Source organism: Anguilla anguilla, chromosome 6, assembly GCF_013347855.1.
Source record: "Anguilla anguilla isolate fAngAng1 chromosome 6, fAngAng1.pri, whole genome shotgun sequence".
NCBI lineage: Eukaryota > Metazoa > Chordata > Actinopteri > Anguilliformes > Anguillidae > Anguilla > Anguilla anguilla.
Genome location: NC_049206.1, coordinates 22,428,702 through 22,448,240, shown reverse-complemented (window position 1 = coordinate 22,448,240; position 19,539 = coordinate 22,428,702). Strand labels below are relative to the sequence as shown.

Here is a 19,539-nt window from a genome sequence, read left to right as displayed (position 1 = left end):
CGTAACATTTACACAATCTGACATTTTAGATACATTTCTTGACAAGCGCATGGACAACAGCCGAAGACTATTCCCGTGTCCCTACATGATCTCATCTACGAGTGAACAAGTTCTGGTGTATACAGCCAGGTAGCTCATTTAGCCAGGGTAACTGGTGGAAACAAAAACCTGAATACATGCCGGCCCTCTAAGACTGGCCACCCCTGGCTTTGGGCCTGTTATTGCAACCAGTAACAGTATCCTAACTGCAGTAGTGTTTTACGGGTTGCAATGCAATGCAGGCTAGAACTTCAAAAGTTTGGTCAAGGGTGGCACAGCAGCTACTTGAAAGGCAGGACTGGCGATGCCAAGCCGGGAAAGAAAACAAACTTTCGTCAGACAGTGCCCACTTCCTACATTACCCAATGTCTGCAATACAAAATTACCTGGATTCAAAGTAGTGCGAAATGCATTCACAGGAAAGCACAGTAAAGTCAAAGGGCTGCATTTGACGTACTGTACAATGGCAGCCCTTTTTACTATACTGCACTGTCACCAAAAACAAACACACCTGGATAATGGAGACCACAGAATGTCTGAACAACAAATAAAACATACTTGTTCTGTCAGAGACGATTCCCGACTGGACGATGCTGACAAAATGGCCGTGTTTATGGTGTCAGCCAACACCACAGAGTCATTTTGTGAGTGAATTTATAGACAGTTCCATGAGAAATATGTTTACTGAGATACACATTGCACACTTTTGTTTTTCCTGTAAAAAAAAATAGAAATATACAGTTCTGGGTGCTGTCTGTGATCAAACTGCACACAGGAGAGGGTCAAGTGCATTTCAAAAACTGTTCAGATGTCACAAAGACATGAAGAGTCCATTTGTAAAGGGTAGATACGTGGTACATAATATTCAATTATGAGCAACCTATGACCTATGAGAGTGATGGAAATTCATGGGCTTCCTCAACCATGTAACAGGCGAAAACACATTTTCAACAGTTCATTAAATTAGTAAAGTCTTCCGATTGGTTCATATTAAGCACCTTTTGATGGCACAACCCATAACATCTATACTTTTTATAACAGTTATCTATAGCTTTATAACAGTGTAGGCTACAGACACTATTGGGGCTGCTATAGTCTAACCTGTCAACTGGTATTTCAAAAGACCAAATGTGTGATGTCACCCATTACAAGTGATGATCCACAGGCAAGGTCTTCCATTTGGTTTGGCACAACGCTACTGACACAGTATTCACTCTGTGGAAGGTGTTTTTGTCATACGGTAAACATCAAAGCTAAAACAAATTAGGTCAGAATATTGCTCCACCTCCATCCTCCCCAAAATTCGCAAAATTGAACACTTCGAAACCAATATGTTGAAAAATAAAATCAGATGGCACACACTGGCCAGAAAATGGCATCGTAGCTTTACACTTTTGAATGCTGGTGTACTAAAAAATATGTGAATAAAAGAAACATGCTGCAATCTCAGATTGTCACAACATATTTCCCGGAAGTGAGAAGATGCATTTTCACTCCAAGAGCGATACCAAAAATTTAACTTCACTTCAGGGAGGAAATATAATCTTCTCTTAAATTTCATGCCAGCTATTTTTCTTACAAGCTTGTCCAAACTGACAACATACCAAAGTTCAATTGGCATTTAAAACGTAATGCGTTCTCTTACCTACAAAAAATAAAAAATACAAAAATCACAAAATTTTACAAAAGCAAATAAAAATAGGTCTCTAAAAAGAGGTCTCCAAAAAGTCTCTTTCTTTCTGTAACAAGGGACTGTTTGAACGTAGATATGTTCTTCTGAGGCAGTGCCAGTCACAGACTCCATCAGTTGGAGGCGACCAGGGGCTGGATTTCAGACATAGGCCCCAAGCGCTGCATGGAACTCGGTGAGGCACTGGACAAGCTGCTGGAATTTAGGCCTCTCCTCCGGATCGAGGGCCCAACAGCAGGCCATTACCGCAAATCTGGGAAAGGGAAAAAAAAAACTGTTAGCAACTCTGTCTCAAGCCAGTTTTCAACATTAAATATTCAAGCAAGTTATTTCCTATGGGAAAATATAAAACTAATCCAGCAATATTGCTGCCTGGGGACACTATTGCAAGCATTATGTATCTAATGTATATGTGTGTATCTAATGTATATGATAATGCATCTTGCATACTAATGCAGGCAAAATAATGTTTTTCTTGCCAAAAATGGCAAAATAAAGGTAGACTGCTTACACTTGGGTGATCCATGTCTACACTTGTTAATAATGCACGAAGCACGTGCTCAGTGGGTGTGTCTAGGCTTTTCTATGGCAACGTTACCATCCAGACATGAACCACAGTGGTTGATAGGAAAAACAACAATGACAGACAGAACTAACAGCCTTGTAATTGCAAACCCAAAACAAATGGCAAACATTACGGTGTCAATTTAGGTTCATGACATCTTAATGTTTGTTTTATAACGTTAGCTAACATTAGGACGAAGACTAAAAGCTTCTTCGGAGGGGGGGATGGTATTCTAGGAGGTTGTGATGACCGCAGTCAACAAGAACAGTCACGGTCAGTTACTTAGTGCCAAAAGTTCACAGGAGAGTCAAGACCCTAAACTTGGTGCCATTTCATACTTTCCTGCAGCACATATCGAAGACAAGGAAGGCCTACTGGAATGACCTAACACCAATACTTGAAAAGTTAAATCAATGCATGTTGGTTTAAAAAATTTTTTTTTAAATAATAAAAAAAAAAAAACTCAAGGGGGCGGGACTCACAGTTCGTCTGGGCAGTTGATTGGCTGCGCTATTCTGTAGCCGTCCTTCAGATAGGCGGACATCTCGAAGGGGTCGATGTCAACGTAGGGGGTCTGCCCCAGGGTCATCAGCTCCCACAGCGTCACGCCGAACGCCCACTGCGTCGCACAGAGGGGGGGGGGGAAAAGAAAACATACAATGATAAAATGAGAAGGCTGCTTTCTGGACTGCGTCACGCGGCTTTCATTTCAGCTAACGAGCGCTAACGAGGCGGCCGTTTCCGGGGACGGGGAGCAGGGCGCTCTTCTGGAAGCGCCTCTCCATTACGGCCGTATCGCGTTACGAGCAAATCGTTTTATCTCCCGCCGTCCGCCTCGCCCCGCCGTCGTTTGGCGGTCGCCGGGGGTGCTCCCGCGGGAGGCGGGGCTGGGCTCCGGGGGGGCCGTCGGCGCCAGTCGGGTTACGGTCGGCCGTGGGAATGCAGGGTTTCCAGGGGAACAATGGCGAGGAACTTTGCCAAGTTATCGGGTTATTTATTTGCCATATTCCCGTGACAAATTCTATAGCCATTTAGGAACACCGGGCTGATAAGGGAGAGTCAGAACAAGGTCATATGATGCCGGGTCACACTCTCATCAAGCCACACCTCCATCTGTGCATACAGTTATTGTTCGTAAATGCAAGTCACAGGCTGAGATTTAATTCGAAAGTAATACATACAGTAAGGCATATAAAAAGTGTGGCCAACCCTGTAAACATTTTAAATTATGGCATTCATTAGATTTAACCAGTGATTAACACAAACACTACATTGTTTAACACCTCATTCAACACGTTGAACAACGCTTACATGAAACCAGTATGTACGTATATCTGGCGTTTAAACAAAACGACAACCCTTAATGGAGAGTCACAACGGTGATGGCACGTCTGACTGCAAAAAGGTAAATGAACAGATTGAGAAGAATCAGATTAGGACCAATTGCTTTCGAGAGTCATAGGACTGGATCCAAAAAAGAGTGAAGCCTCTTAAACGGTCTTAAAAGAATCAGTGAAACAAGTAAATATTACATGGATACAGTCATCTGAAAAGCCAGCGATGCATGGAGCTCAGAGGGGGCTCTGGCGCACCCTCAAAGACTCTGTTATACAGCGCTACAATACGAGCACAGATGTTACTTAATTGCAATACAATGCTTTGTGAGTCAGGCAATAGGCTTGATTTGGAAGAGGCTTCGCTTGCGATAAACACCATCCCATTATCTGGCTGTCATCGTCGCTGTGTTTTATGGCTGTAGACCCCTGGAAGCCGAATGTCCATTGGCTGCTTCGTGGAAGCCGGGGGCTCCCATGGGGAGGAGCGGGGTGGCGGGGGGTTACACGAACGTGCCAGGGACGACGCAACACAGCGGCTGAGCGCAAGGGGGGGAGGGGGGGGTATAAATGGAAAGACACAGAACGCCACTGAGTCCTGCACACACATACGCACACACACACAGGAACACGCACATGTAAGCACACAGGCACACGTACACGCATGCACGTACTGCATGTGTAAGTGTGCCTGTTTACATGTGCCTGGGTGTGTGTGTATATGTGTGTGTGTGTGTGCGTAGGTGAGTATTTTTCTCAGGAAGTAGAGGTGGAATTCAGTAGTAAATTCTCAGGTATCTGCAGTGCAGCTGTCCTAAATCCACTGAGCAGTTGCCACCTGAAATCCCCTGCACTGCACTATTAAACTAAAGATTACTTTGGCTTCTGAGCAGGGCTGCCTGCTGAAAGTCGACGAGTCGAATAATCTGTCAGAGACCCCTCAGCCGACTGAGGTTCTTTGAGTCGAGCAGTTTGTTTTTGTTGTTTTTTTTTAAACAATCAACGTGCATTACAAAAACAGAATCAACCAGCTAGAATCTAAAAATGCATATAGGTTACAGTCCAATAGGGAATTATAAATAAAGGGAATTACAGTTTTTTTATATTGTTGCAAGACTAGCTGGAGCACGCTAGAAGGATTCCACGTGACAACTTTCGGTGCTGTGGTAAACTGGCTGGAAATGCCAAAACGAGGAGAAGGTGTTCACTTCTCTCAAGTAAAGAGGACGCGTGTTCCTCTCCCTGCACACGCAGGCTAAATAAGAACACAGCATACCATGAGAAAGCAGCAAGACCACTCCTCTACCCTGTGGCTAATATAGGGTAATCGCTCGTTCTACAGGCCTATGATTTACTGCTGTGCAGGAACACTGAATACAACGTTAGCCTTTTCACCTTAAATAATTTAAATCTTCATTCAGTTGTTTCGTTTGTTTTACACCCGTTTAGATTTTTAGATCTTATTTATTATGTTTATAATCAAATAGAAATACAGAAGTAGCCTACTATCCCGTTGAAGACGAGATATTTAATTATTTCAAAGCGGACAATGCCGTGAATTAATTTAAACCCTTTGCATTTATTTTCATCTAAAAGAATTCAAATCTTAAATTGCTTAATTTCTTAATTTATTAAGAGAAATAAAGAATAAAGCATTCTCTTGAAGACAAGAGGTCAGTTATTTAAAAGCAGACAGTGCCATTAATTTATATTAATTATATTATATTCATTTGTTCATCTATTTGCACATTACATTTATTTGTTTATAATGTTTAAAGCAAAATACGTTATAAGAGCTTTATTGAACCAGAAATACTTGTGTGCTGTCTCTTTCCGACAAATTCTGAATTATCCCAATGCATTCTGTACCAGCAACTCAAATCTCACATCAAATGCAAAATTCTTAAAGAATTTATTGATTTTTAATGCTCAAAAATATATTCTTGATTTATTTACTATGTTAACATGATTTAAATCAGCACTAAACCTATTCCAATGCATTTTCTGTTTGCCAGAAAGTCTATGAATAGTCAAATCATTGTATTGAATGGCCAAATTCAATGTGTCCAAGGAAATTCAGAGTCAAGTACAGCCCTACTTTTAAGTACACGGGCAGGCGAAGCCCCAGCAAATGGAGAACGCTCCCATGAGCACCTCACCACTCCATAATGAAGGTTACAGGTAAAGGTACACCCTCGTCTGGCTTCCCGACCTTCACTGTAAGAAAAGGAATTTTTCGAAGCTGACGACCTTTTGACGATGGACCCTTTCAGAAGGCGCCTACAAAAAGGAGTTCAGGGAATTCAAGGCAAATCTGGGACCGGGGCACTCGAACCCTACGTGCATCTGTGCTCTTATGAAATCTGCGGCTCGCTGTGCCAAGACAGCCCTTCAAACAGTAACAAAGTATGTGGGTGTAGTTCTACTAAGGTGTGGATCACAAAGTGATCCTGCGCGGTACTAAGGTAACCTTTTGCATTTGCGTAACACTCCTGTTTGCACACAGGAAGTGCACGCTCACATTCTGAAGTGACAGCTCGCGGTGGAACTCGCTGTGCTGTAATTCGGGTGAACTTGTAAACTCTCGGTCATGAGCTGCTGTTTACGGGACAGCTCTACCTTAGGCTGGACTGGGAGAGCATATTTTAACCGGGACATGGAGTGCTTTCCCCCTAACAATACCGGCGAGCCAACACTACGCCTGAGACCATGTGAGGTCCCGTGCTGCAATGTTGTGCTGAGAACAGATTCATGTCAATGAGGTCATTCCACATCATACATTTTATCATTTCTATAAGCCATATACAACTATACAAATATCCAGCCTATAATGCACATTCATTTTTACATTTAGCTGTTGTTCTCATTCAAAGCAGCTAATAGCTTACAGTTTCATACAATCTACTGGTGCAGTTGGATATTTACTGAAGCAATTTAGGGCCTCACTTGGGAACTGAACCTGAAGTTACAATTCCACTTATATATATATATATTACCAACACACACACACACACACACACACACACACACACACACACACACACACACACACACACACACACACACACACACACACACACACACACACACACACACACACACACACACACACACACACACACACACACACACACACACACACACACACACACACACACACACACACACACACTATCCTAAATTGAATATGAAGCCGTATAAACGGACAGCTTGTAAAATGTAAGCTTTGCGTTTTTCTCTGGACAGGAGCATCTCCTAAATCCCCTAAATATACATGTTAAACAGGCAGCCTAGTTGTTTCACCCAATGCCAGTTGCTCACCTGTTTGCATGTAATTATACCTCCATGCATTTTGCAAAGCAACCAACTGCTCCACCATTTTTACTGAAAATGATTCACGTATTTCTAAACTTTAAGTAGTTGTCCTCGTCTTATTCATACCATTAAACATCAGGATCAGTGAATCACTTGAGTCGTGACTCATTTCCAGCCAGCAGCGATAAGCAGACGTTATTAAATCGATTGGCTGAATGTTGTGAGGTGAAGCGGACGAACGTGAGCAATGCGCGTGGGCCAAATCACACGTGAGCTGAATCATGTACGCAGGCTGAATCGCACACATGCGGCCTGAATCGCGGGCCCGGGGGTCTCACCACGTCGCTGGCGCTGGAGAAGTCGTTGTTGAGCAGGCTCTCCAGGGCCATCCAGCGCACGGGCCGGTTCTCGTTGTCCCCCAGGCAGTGGTAGTCCATGGGGAAGAGGTCCCGGGCCAGCGCGTTGTCCGTGATCTTCACCTGCATGCTGTCGTCGATGCTGCGGGAGAGGACGGGACCGGGGCACTTAACACGCAGACCCAACACTCCACTACACAACAACAGAGCAGTACCTGACACGCTACACATAGGGTTCCCATTTACAGGGTTCCAATTACTGGGGCCACTCAAAATTGCATCACTTTTCCATGACTTTCCATGCCAACAGATTATAAATGCTATAACTAATAAAGTAAACAGGTTTAGGCATAAAAGGCTTTTCAGAGTAGCTAAGTCAAACGTAAATTGATAACACCGTTTTGAAGATTGTTACAACAAATTATCGACTGCAAAGGAAATGGCAATTGCTGAGCCACTGTTAACCTGGTATATATTTTATTTTACTTTTATTTAACCAGGCTGAGAACTGAAAACTCCATGTTCATTCGGAGTGATGAACTGGGCACTTAACAGTGCTTTGCTTCAGCAGCCGGGCATGAGAAGGCTGCATGCATGCTACGGCAACTGGCAATGCAGACATTGTAAATTACTACTGTAGAGGTTACGAGTGACTATTGTAATATTATTGCTACTAAGACTCCTGAGTCATTAGCGTACACACTATTCCTTCCGGATCAGAGGCCGAGAGGATTTGGGACGAAGGGCAACAAGAAACAGCAGCCGGTGTATCGAAACATAAGGTATAGACTCACATTTCTTGTCAACTGCATTTGCATTTTTATGAAAAGCACTTTGAACTGCATTTACTTATACGTGACATATAAATAAAGTTAGATTTTTTTTGAATGATTGAGTGTACTCACACGCAGTTCCTGGCCGCCAGGTCCTTGTGGATGACCTCTCTGCGAGCCAGGTAGCTCATTCCACACGATATCTGGATGGCCATGTGGACCAGGTCCTGCTGGGAGACGGCCTGGACGGACGGCAGCGGGGAGAGAAAGCGAGCGTGAGACAAGGGAGGGGGAAAAAGAGCGGGAAACGAGAAAAGGCGGCAGCCGTAAAAAGGTCATCGAGGCCGTTGGCAACAAAAAAAAAACACACAACGGGGAGACGTGTTGAGAGGTGAAATGAGAGAGCGGAAGAGAGGAGGAGAGCAAAAGAGTGAGGAGAGACAGCGAGGATTAGCGGGAGAGGGATGGCCGTCGTTTAAGACGGGGTGCGCTCGGTAAACAGAGCCGTCAGCGCGGGCCGAGGAGAGGGGAAAACGCGCCGCGACTCGCCGGCCCGTCGTTCGTCTCCTCCCCCGTTACCGCCTGATGAGTCTGCACAGGCCGCCACGTGCCGACTGCGGTTATTACATCATACGCGCGACCGGCCCGCGAGCCGGCGGCGGGGGGGGAGACACGATCCCGAGACCCCATGACGCAAATCGACAGACGGAACTCCCTCTTGCCGTTCCAACTCAGAAGCCTAAACATGGCGCCATCCACCCTTCAGCAGGATATGATGAGGCAGTGGGGGGGAAACTGCATGCGCCGAGATTTCGTTTCACACAATGAAACGGCGTCACTTGGGCCCCCGTGGCTGATTATGACTGGCGCGTACAAGTGGTTCGTCAATATAACCATGAGCACCGTTCATTTGCCGGGAACAGGCGAGGTTTCATTCAGAAACAAATAGCTATTACCTTAGCAAAAAGTGTCTCTAGCATTTTTGCTCAAGGGATGGGAATACAGGAAAAGACAAGTCAGATTCCTGGAAAAACATCTCAAGGGACACAAGACACTTACTGTTGTGGAAGTATGTTTCTCCTTCATTCTTTTAATGTTTTTACATTTCTTCTTATTAAAGATTGTACTGATCAAGAATATATTTAAATGTATGTGATTATGGGATGATCACTGAAGAACAGTAGGTATTCTGTGTTATGTCTAAGAATTTGTAACTAAGGAAAGACAGGGGCCTCCTTGTACACTGATGCATACTACCTAGAGAATCTTTGAACCCCAGTTGCAGGAGGGAAAATTGTAAACATTTATTTAGTGGAATTTTGTAAGTAACTACTGTTGGGAAACAGTCTTGTGCAGAGGACCTTCGAGTTGCAAGAGAAGAGAAAGGATACTGACCTAGAAAGAACTGATTTGCTATATCTAGTAAATGTATAGATTATTAAAATGAATGAATGAAAATCAAAGTAATGACAGCAATGGTAATGACATAAACATAGTTTGTTAGAACATGGTGGTGTGTATATGAGTCAATATTTCATTTGGATTACAGCATGTACTGAATGCATTTAAAGTGCATGTACTTTGGAACTGAAAGATTGAACAATTGTTAATCATGAGGATAAATACTTGTTATTCAAGTCATGCATATACATTCATCTGTCATTGATTAAAATTGAAGATTATATAATAGTTATTGTTAAACTAACTGATGAAACATAAGTTTGACCTAGGCTGGGATTGGTTATTCTAAAGGGAAGATACATCAGGGTAGGAGGAGATCTGGTTGTATAAAAAGGATGTAAAACATAATGCAAGGAAGCTCTATATGTGTCTTTATGGTACTGGAGACCTCCCGTAGGCCTACGTACATGAAAAGGATTATTGATTGAAGAGAATAAAAAGGTTATTAGAAGAAAACATAATTTCTAGTCTTTATTCTTACATCGCCGACTCACCCACTGAACCTAAGAAGAGGTTTTCCTTCACACTGTGGACTAAGGTGATCTAAAACTACAGTCACAAACTGATTATACGATTCAAGGTGATACAGAACTGTGTAAGCGTGTGTATGTGCGTATGCATGTCTGTGTGTGTATGTGGTGTGTGCCCGTGTGTTTCTATGTCTGCATGTATGTATGTACTGTATGTCTGTGTGTATGTATGTATGTAGATACTATGCATGTATGTATGTATGTATGTATATGACCAGGTACCCTGTGTCAAATAAACCCTATGATGGATGAGAAATGGAAGCTTAATATTTTTTCTCTCCTTCTGTTCAAACCCTGATTTATATCTTGATATATACTGCAACACTATAGCAGCTGATGATTTACGAGGGTCAGCGCTTTCAGCCTCAACAACTACCCAGAATGCTACATGAAAAGATCAGAGCTGGGAATCTGAGTTTTTAAACACACGCATGCACGCATACACACGCTGCTTTAACCGTGGCTCAAATGGCACGCTTTGTCTGGTGACGGGAATTTCTTCACTTTGAGACACATCAAACAATTCCCCGTCAGTATGCCAGCCCACGTTTCTCACTCAGGAAAAAAAGGAGGCGGTTATTCGACGGTTGAAAATATGGCGCCGCTCTTCAAAAGACGCCCATGGCGCAACGATCAAAGCAGCTAGGGTCCTCACTTTGACAAAAGTCTGCACAAATCACAAACGTTCTTTACCGTAACTGTGGGCTACCCCCTCCCTATGGTTAACCCATACGCCACCCTGCAATACACTTTATGGGTACGTTGTATTCTCATTTATTAGCCACACTAAATTCAGAGTGACTAACACAGTATTTTGTTCAATGGTAAAATCTTACCCTGGGACCTCTGAGTTACAGACCCATTACCCTAACCATCATACAACCCTGCTGCCCAGTTAGAGGTGGAGAATGTAAGCATCAGGTGAAATATTCCCTTTGATTCAACATATTTAGGGAAGCAGAAAATAAATTAATTTCAAGGTGTGCATAGCCATGTAAATAATACGATTTGTTTCAGTGTCATGTTCCAAATTTTCTTGAATAAAGCTGCAGGAACTTTAAACACAATTCAAGAACTGCAAATAACAGTGAAAATGCTGGCACTTTTGATGTGTGCAGCCATGTGAGCTGCAGTTATCAGGCTTAAAGTTTCCCTGTTGGAAGGGTAGGGAGGGACTCCCTTTTTGAAGCATGCATTGAGATCGATGGATCCCCACCTTAGGAGAAGTGGCTTGAGCTGGGAGCAAGTAGGCCGAAGCCTGGGGCTCACCTGAGGGTTGTTGGCCTCGGCCAGCTTGCACTGCCGCAGGAAGAGCTTGAGGTTCCCCCAGGTCATGTGGGGCAGCAGCACCATGGGCTTCTCCCCGTCCTCTATGCACACGTGGCTGATGGGCAGGAGGTTCCTGGAAATGGTGGGATGTCGGAGAGAAGTCAGTTGGTCGAAACCACCCTCCCCCACCATATTGTTGTGAAACAGGGAGCTTGTACCTGGGCCTCCTTAAGCAACAAGCCCTTAGGTCAAGTTCCAATTTCACAATGCTGTGTGTATCTCATGACGGCAATGAGAGGACAGGCGAGTACATTCAAAGATCAAGGGAAGGCTAAATAACAAGAATTTCACTTCCACTTTTCCTTGAAGTTAAGTTCCTGTGACTAAACCTTTTCACACATGCTGCGTTTTCCTGAAATCGCACAAGAGAGTTTAGCGGTATGAATAAGAGCTGGAGTCGGCATTCTGGAATAGCTGCTCCAGAAATTTGCCGGCTCAAGACTGAGGAACATTAACAGAAACGTTCCATTCATATGCGTTCCATTTGTTAACAAAGCCATAACATTCAAATAACATTCACTGCAAAACTTGACTCGACATCCATCCAGATACGTTGTTTCTTATTACTGCAAAAAAATACAGCAAACAGAGCATGTACCCCAAATAAATGTGCTTGCTACCTTGCTAATTAGCTGCACAGTACGCTACATGGTGTCAGTCACACATGCTCACACGTGCTTGTCATTACACAAAAATGTTACACAAAATGTATAGTTTCCATAAGTTTATGGTGATTTTAAAATGTAGCAGGACGTTAGCTGTTATGATTTACTTTTTCTTCGGTAGCAAGCTATCTAAAGTTGGCTAGCTTCTCTGGCTAGTAAGAAAAAGTCAAACAAAAATATACCCCATTAGGACTGTATAAAACTTGGTTATGCGCTTGACCTACTTCCATAGTCCTTTTCAAATATTTGAAAGCCAATTGTTCAGACAACAATTATGCCCACTGTCACGTGTGAATGCTATCAAGCCGTTAAAATAAAATGGTCGCTTTGTTAGTTGTGTGAACAAGAGAAGCCACTAGCATCGCCAGAACAGTTAAAACATCAATGCTCCATGTGCCATTTGTGAAAGTAGCTATTGAAAGGACAGTTAAAAAGAACAGCCTGTGATGTGGAAATGGTACGCATGTGCAACTAGGTAACTGCCTTTATAATATACAGAGGGCAGAGCAGACGTTTTTTTTTTTTTTTTCCTGGCATGCTCTATATGGCCACCCCCGACAGAGCCATAAATTCTCACGAATTTTCTCTGAAGGTCAAAAGTAAGCGAAAATGAAATGCACAGACATACCGAGTACGCAGTGGGACGGTAAGGGTGGCCAATAAAACGTAGGAGCGTCCAACAACATGCTTGACAGGGGCACTGGCTTAATTTTCTAAACAACAACCCTTAATCCCCTTAAAGCTGCTCCAGTGCCTGTAAATGTCCCATAAACAATTAGCCTACGGATTTAATAAAGAGTTTTACTGCTGTGGGGGCACTCCTAAGAGCACCCGCACACGTCTTCCTATACAGAAGTCTGGTCCAATTAGATGACTCTGCCTTAAGGTGGCACTGCGGTTGGTTCGCACAGTTTAATTGGCTTATAAAGGCATGGGAAACTAGGCCCGTGGGAGCCTGCAACAGGGGTGTGTGACTTTTATAGTTCTGCTCCGCAGGGGCCCGTCGCTCGGGGCAACGGCTCTCCCCACAGGCGCGAGGATGCGTGACCGGAGACGGAGAGTGGCTCGGCCCGAGTCGGGCATTCTGTGAGGACGGCCGCGATCGCGGGGAGCTCCGTGTGAGGACCCTTGGGGAAGGCTGAAGAGAAACCACAGCCGCCCTCAATGGAGAATTTGCACGACAACAACAGTCTTTCTCGCCACTGATCTCTGATCACTGGGGACTTTGACTGACAAAGACAAAGGTAAACAGATCTCAGACAAGCACCCCACCCCTACAAGAGAGTGGCTGCAAAACATGCTTGTGTTGCAATACACCTGTGTGTATTACAAAAACTGTGAGGAAATTTCATAGCATTCAGGTTGAGAATTCTTGTGTGGCACCACAAGAGCTTAAAGTAGGCAGAACCGCCAACGTGTAGCACTCAGGGTGAATCAAGGGCAAGCCAAAAGCTGAATAAAACTTATTTTACTTGATCCTTTAATTTCCTCTTTTTCCAGCTGCAGGTCTATGCCTGAAAGATGCACATAAATGTACTATTGATTATTACTCACTGAGATAAATACACCTTTAGGGAGTGGAAACTCCAAGGCTCTTGGCTGCAGCATTCACAGAGGGCCTTATTTCTGAGGTGTGCTAAATACTCAGGCAAACGTGTTACATGGGTTTCTCACCTAGAACTCAACACTGAGTTTCTCACCTAGAACTCAACACTGAGTTTCTCACCTAGAACTCAACACTGAGTTTCTCACCTAGAACTCAACACTGAGTTTCTCACCAGAACTCAACACTGAGTTTCTCACCTGGAACTCAACACTGCATTTCTCACCTAGAACTCAACACTGAGTTTCTCACCTGGAACTCAACACTGCATTTCTCACCTAGAACTCAACACTGCATTTCTCACCTAGAACTCAACACTGAGTTTCTCACCTGGAACTCAACACTGATTTTCTCGCCTAGAACTCAACACGGAGTTTCTCAGCTAGAACTCAACACTGAGTTTCTCAGCTAGAACTCAACACTGAGTTTCTCAGCTAGAACTCAACACTGAGTTTCTCACCTAGAACTCAACACTGAGTTTCTCACCTAGAACTCAACACTGAGTTTCCCACCTAGAACTCAACATTGAGTTTCTCAGCTAGAACTCAACACTGAGTTTCTCACCTAGAACTCAACACTGCGTCTCTCACCTAGAACTCAACAGTGAGTTTCTCATCTGTACCTCAACACTGAGTTTCTCACCTAGAACTCAACACTGAGTTTCCCACCTAGAACTCAGTACTGAGTTTCTCAGCTAGAACTCAACACTGAGTTTCTCAGCTAGAACTCAACACTGAGTTTCTCACCTAGAACTCAACACTGCGTTTCTCACCTAAAACTCAACAGTGAGTTTCTCACCTGGAAGTCAACACTGAGTTTCTCAGCTAGAATTCAACACTGAGTTTCTAACCTGGAAGTCAACACTGAGTTTCTCAGCTAGAATTCAACACTGAGTTTCTCACCTAGAACTCAACACTGAGTTTCTCAGCTAGAATTCAACACTGAGTTCTCTTACCTAGAACTGAACACTGGGTTTCTCACCTGGAACTCAACGCTGAGTTTCCTACCTAGAAGTTAACATTGAGTTTCATAACAAGAAACAATAAAAAAAAAAGTGTGGAGTGTATAAAAGATATTTATTATTGGATGATTATTAATGTGGATTATTCTCCACATTTAAAAACCACAGCAGTAAAACCAGAGACAACTCAAAAAGTAAAAATGAAAAAGCACCCTTTTGCTTTCCTGGCATGAGTTACAGATACCAGGACAGTTTGTACGGGAAATGTCAAAGTGGATACAGCACAGTTGACTCAAGATTAAAAATCAAGATAGTGCAAATGTCAGACTACTTCCTCTTCCATGAAGCACAATATCAATGATTACAATTGTTAGTGACAGTTCACCTCTAAACAATGACAATACTGTCAAGATTTTTCAATCTTCAGTCATTATGTTGTAAAACAAAATGAATACCATGTCATTGTAATATATGACTCAACATCCCAGCCACAATTTGGAAAAAAAATTGTTTAACAAAATGCATGTTTACGATATTTTGAGGGTTATGTTTTGACTTGTCTATGGAGACCTTCAGAAATGGCATAAGAGAGAGATTAATTGCCAGTGTGTTGCACATACCTGCAACAGTGGGAATCCAGAAAATTCATTCCTATTAAAATCTGTCAAATGCACATCTTAATCTTGCCAGTGTTTAGTTGGTCACCTGACATAAACTGCCAGCTAGCATTACTAAGCTAAAGGTGCTCTTGGTGAGGAAGTCTACTGCATCTGTGTGCAGTCAGTCTGGCCCGAGCAAACTCACCTGTGGTGTAGGCCTCGAAGCTTACAGCTTTCTGTCAGCATCATTGTCACCTGCACCTCTGAGGCATGGTCTGAGAGAGAAAGAGAGGGGGCGAGAGAAAAGGAGAGAGAGGGAGAGAGAATTGAATTATATTTTCAAGAGTCAGACACTATTTTCTCACAGTCACTGGTGGTCATGCCCATTTCCCTCAGATCTGATGTACCAGAATACCAATAAAGCCAAAGGCAATACAGTTACAAGGCATGCGTTTTAACCAATATATCTCACACAGGAACAAAGGAGAAAAGCTTTACTGTAAAATGCTTGTATAGCATGCTTTTAGTATGTGTATTATATGGCATGGTCAAGAAGAACATGCAACTTTCGCTGCTGGGAGTAATATGTATGAAGCAAAACCGAAGTGAACCATTTTCTCATTTGAACGGGAGTCACCCACTATGAATCAAGGTAGAACACAACACAGTGGCTTATCCTGACTGTGCCAGTGCCCATTACACCCAGAGTCTCGAGGGCGCAGTGTATTCCAGTCCCTCAGCCATACTGCCCTGGTCGGAGGTTACAGCCCAGCACAGAATGTGCTCTTGTGCTCCCCAAGAACCACAGACACGTTGCTTTCCTCTGTTTCGTCTATTCTTTCGACAAAAAGACTAAACAAACAAGATTGACTACAGGCCCGGTTCATAGAGGCCGACTGTATCCCCACGTGGGGTTTGGGCATCTGACCGCAGCTGGAGTGAATGACCTTTGTTTTGCATCCCTGGGGCTGGGCGGGCAAAGGAGGCATGGGGGAGCCCACCCACGCTGTCCGACCAGGCATGGACCCACCCTAGCGGTGTGGAGCGGTGCCGGTGGGACTGTCGGGCCTGGCGAATCTCACGGTTCTCCCTCCAACAGCTACATACTGAAAACCCACAACTGGGAGGCAATCCAGACCCACACAGTCTCTGATGGGCCCCCAGTTAGTCCTGACCAACCATGAGATGATTGGTACAAGATTTGGCATATATGTCAAAGGTGCAGGTCCAATTCCGTGGTACGGTACTGCCATTGTACCCTTGAGCGAAGTCGTTAACCTGAATTAGTACATATCCTGCAAATAGAAGCTATGTAAAATTGTGGAAGTCTCTCTAGATAAGAGTCTGCTAACGGCCAGCAATGTTATGTAACACACAAGAGAATGCAACCCTTTGTACAGACAGAGCATTGTATACGTCTGCAATGCAGCCAAATTACAGTCGCCAGTAGCTCACATACCAGGGGTGCCGCCACCTTTCACTCGATTACATTCAGGTGTGCAAGTTCAGTCAAGCATTTAGGTAAGACTGTAATTCCACTATTGCACAGAACGCAGGAAGCGAGGGTCGCAAGTGTTTTAGCTGAGGAATCAATGTGAGTGACCCCACCTGCACTGTCTACCAGAACCGCCTTCAAGAAAAACTAGCAAACCTGCTTGCCTTCAAGCAAGAATGGTGCTACAAGAGTTTTGGGAGAAGATTGATTGATAGAGCAAAGGCCAAGAAAAACATTTTTGCACGTGGCACAGATTGTGACTGACAAGAACAGATACCCGCAGGTAATACTTTCCAAGAAAAACATGTATCTCCCATATCACAACAGCAAAATCACCATGTCTCAATTCTGTACATTTCACCTGTGGCTGGTTTGCAATGAGACATAAAACATAAAAATGATTTTTATAGTTTTCAATCATACTTGCACTGGTAATTTTGTGACCTATATGCCAGCACCCATCACTCATATCATACTCCATTTTAGTTACGATACATTTCCAGTAACCTTGAACCACGTGTGTGTATACATGTCAATATACATTCATGCAGAGAGATAAATAATTTAAATTAAATTACAATTTTCATGCAGAAGCTTTTTGTTGCCCAGCAGAAGATGGGAGTCAATGTGAGAAGGTTAAAGGAATCCAGTTACTCGAGAAGCACGCACCTTTCACTGTCTTCACAAAGACGGGCTTTTCCTTGCTGGGGTCTTTCTCGTCCAGAAGAATGCCGTGGAAGATCCGCCCAAACGTCCCTGCCAGGGAGGAAGAGAAGACTCGTTACACGGACGGACGCCAGAAAGAGGCACACTTCTCTCTCTTTGCATCATTGTACGATGTCCTTGTATCACGGGTAAAAAGCAGGTTCGTTTTTTTCGGGCTGGTTTGTAGCCCTAGCCCAGTCCTGGTTAGGTCTCACTCACAAATTTAGACTTTTAATCTTAATTCAGGTTCAAGCCATATTCTGCCTATAGTGTCTGAAGAGGGAAGTTACAGTTTGAGAAATTGGTTTACCTGGAATCTGATTGGTTCGAGCAAGTTTAGCAGGTATTAATATTGGACCAGTTAGCTTAATTCACAATCAGTTGGAGCTCATTTACGATAAAACCCAATGGGACTTCATAGTTCATTAAAAAAAAATCATTTAAAAAAGGTTGAAGACATTGGGTGTGGGGGAGGAGCATCAGGGCTCTGCTCGAAAAAAAAAAAAAGATTTCACTCAAGTTCCTGCTAAAATGGCCAAACTTTTTAAAAGAAAAACACTTTCTCCCGCTTTCCAAGAACCTCCTAGGTCTACTATGCTGACTCTAATTTGAGAACCTGAGCCATCATGCAAGCATTCTTGAGGGAGGTCAACATTTATCAATAAAAAAGCCAAAAAACAAACAACATTCCACAGACGTTCCAAAAAAAAGAACTTTTGAAACACCTGCATCGAGTTTGGTGATCATAAATTTAGTTACCGCTGTCTGACGCAAATGCAACTCAGGCACTAGAGGAGGCTGCACATTCTCCCCCTGTTGCTCCAGGATATTGAGTAAAAATGAAATGTTGAATTACCCTTCACATAAACTGCTCTTCTGAAACCCCAATGTAAACTACACGGTACAGACCTTGGGGCGATGCCTGGGCAGGTTTCGACAGGACTGTTTCTACAGCCAAGGCGGGGGTCACTATTAAACACACTCCCGCTCCGGTGTTTCAGGGCTTGTGGGGACCTGCCGCCCAGTCAGCGCTACGTGGTTGCATAACCCAGGATAACTGGCCCACCCTTCCATCCCAAGTGTGCCCTCCCCAGCAAGGGAAGAGGGAAGAGAGGAAGAGGAGCGTTCTAGTTGGGGTCTCAATTCAGAACAGTTGGTCAAACACTGGCCTTCGCGTGGTGTGCGTGTCGATATAAATTTGCACGAGTGCATGCATACATGTGTGCACAACTACATTTGTGGGTGAGTGTGTGTGTGTGTAGAGCTCTCTCAAAATCTCAAGCAGTACGAAAGAATGTGGCTGCACAGTAAAATTAATGAAGGCGGGTGAGGGGCTGGAGTATAGGCCTGCAGAAGGGCGCATTCCCTCGGCAGACTGCCCGCGATTACACAAAACCTGCAGGCGGCTGCAGGCCCGTAATAAAGGCCTGTCAGACCCACGCTCCTAATAAATTAGGAGACAATGAAAGGGGAAGATTGTTCGTGAAAATGAGTCCCGCGTAAAATGTTGCATCAAGTGTATGTCTTTGGAACAGTGGCAAGAAGATAAATTGCTCGCGTTTCCCAATGCACTTTTGTCAGTGGTGCAGTGTGTTGGCATCAGAGATCACCAGCATGCTGCACCATGGCAAAGGATGCTGATGTCCTCTTCTGGCCACCAGCCAAGGTCCACAGAAAGGAGGGGTGGCCAAAGAGTTAGACAGAGGGACAGTAAAACAGAAAGAGTGAGAAAGAAAGAGAGGGAGAGAGAGATAGAAAGAGAGGGGGGTAGGGGAATATCTGGTATAGTGTCTGTACAGGAGAATAGTGATTGTTGGAACTTCCTTTCCTGTTTTTTAATTAACTGAGCATGTTTGATGTGTGTGTTCGTAAATGGGCAGTTCAGAGGTGAGCCAGAAGGGGGAGTACCTTCCTGCAGAACGTCGCACAGAGTGACTCTGTCTCTGGAGATGGCAATGTCTTTGACCTTCGCTTTGGCTTCCAACAGAGACACACTCCTGAGGTCGTTCTTCTCAATGCGCAGAGACGGGCAACCTGAGGGGACACACGTGCACATGCGCACGCACACATATACGCATGCACACACACACACACACACACAAGCACACATTACGGGAAG

General features: G+C 43.9%; 1 protein-coding gene across 2 annotated transcripts in view; it reads right to left on the bottom strand.

Annotated features, from left to right (window-relative positions):
- Positions 1 to 676: 676 nt before the first annotated feature.
- The window catches only part of LOC118230801 (tyrosine-protein kinase RYK-like), a 54,256-nt gene continuing 35,393 nt past the window's right edge, over positions 677 to 19,539 (bottom strand). For both annotated transcript variants that reach the window (XM_035424120.1, XM_035424122.1), the window contains 8 exons: positions 19,329 to 19,454; positions 17,385 to 17,471; positions 15,426 to 15,495; positions 11,333 to 11,465; positions 8,205 to 8,314; positions 7,282 to 7,441; positions 2,777 to 2,913; positions 677 to 1,982 (listed from right to left, as the gene is read on the bottom strand). In XM_035424120.1, the coding sequence (XP_035280011.1) occupies positions 1,871 to 1,982; positions 2,777 to 2,913; positions 7,282 to 7,441; positions 8,205 to 8,314; positions 11,333 to 11,465; positions 15,426 to 15,495; positions 17,385 to 17,471; positions 19,329 to 19,454 (935 nt within the window). In that variant the 3' untranslated portion in view covers positions 677 to 1,870. The remainder of the gene's footprint in view (positions 1,983 to 2,776; positions 2,914 to 7,281; positions 7,442 to 8,204; positions 8,315 to 11,332; positions 11,466 to 15,425; positions 15,496 to 17,384; positions 17,472 to 19,328; positions 19,455 to 19,539) is intronic.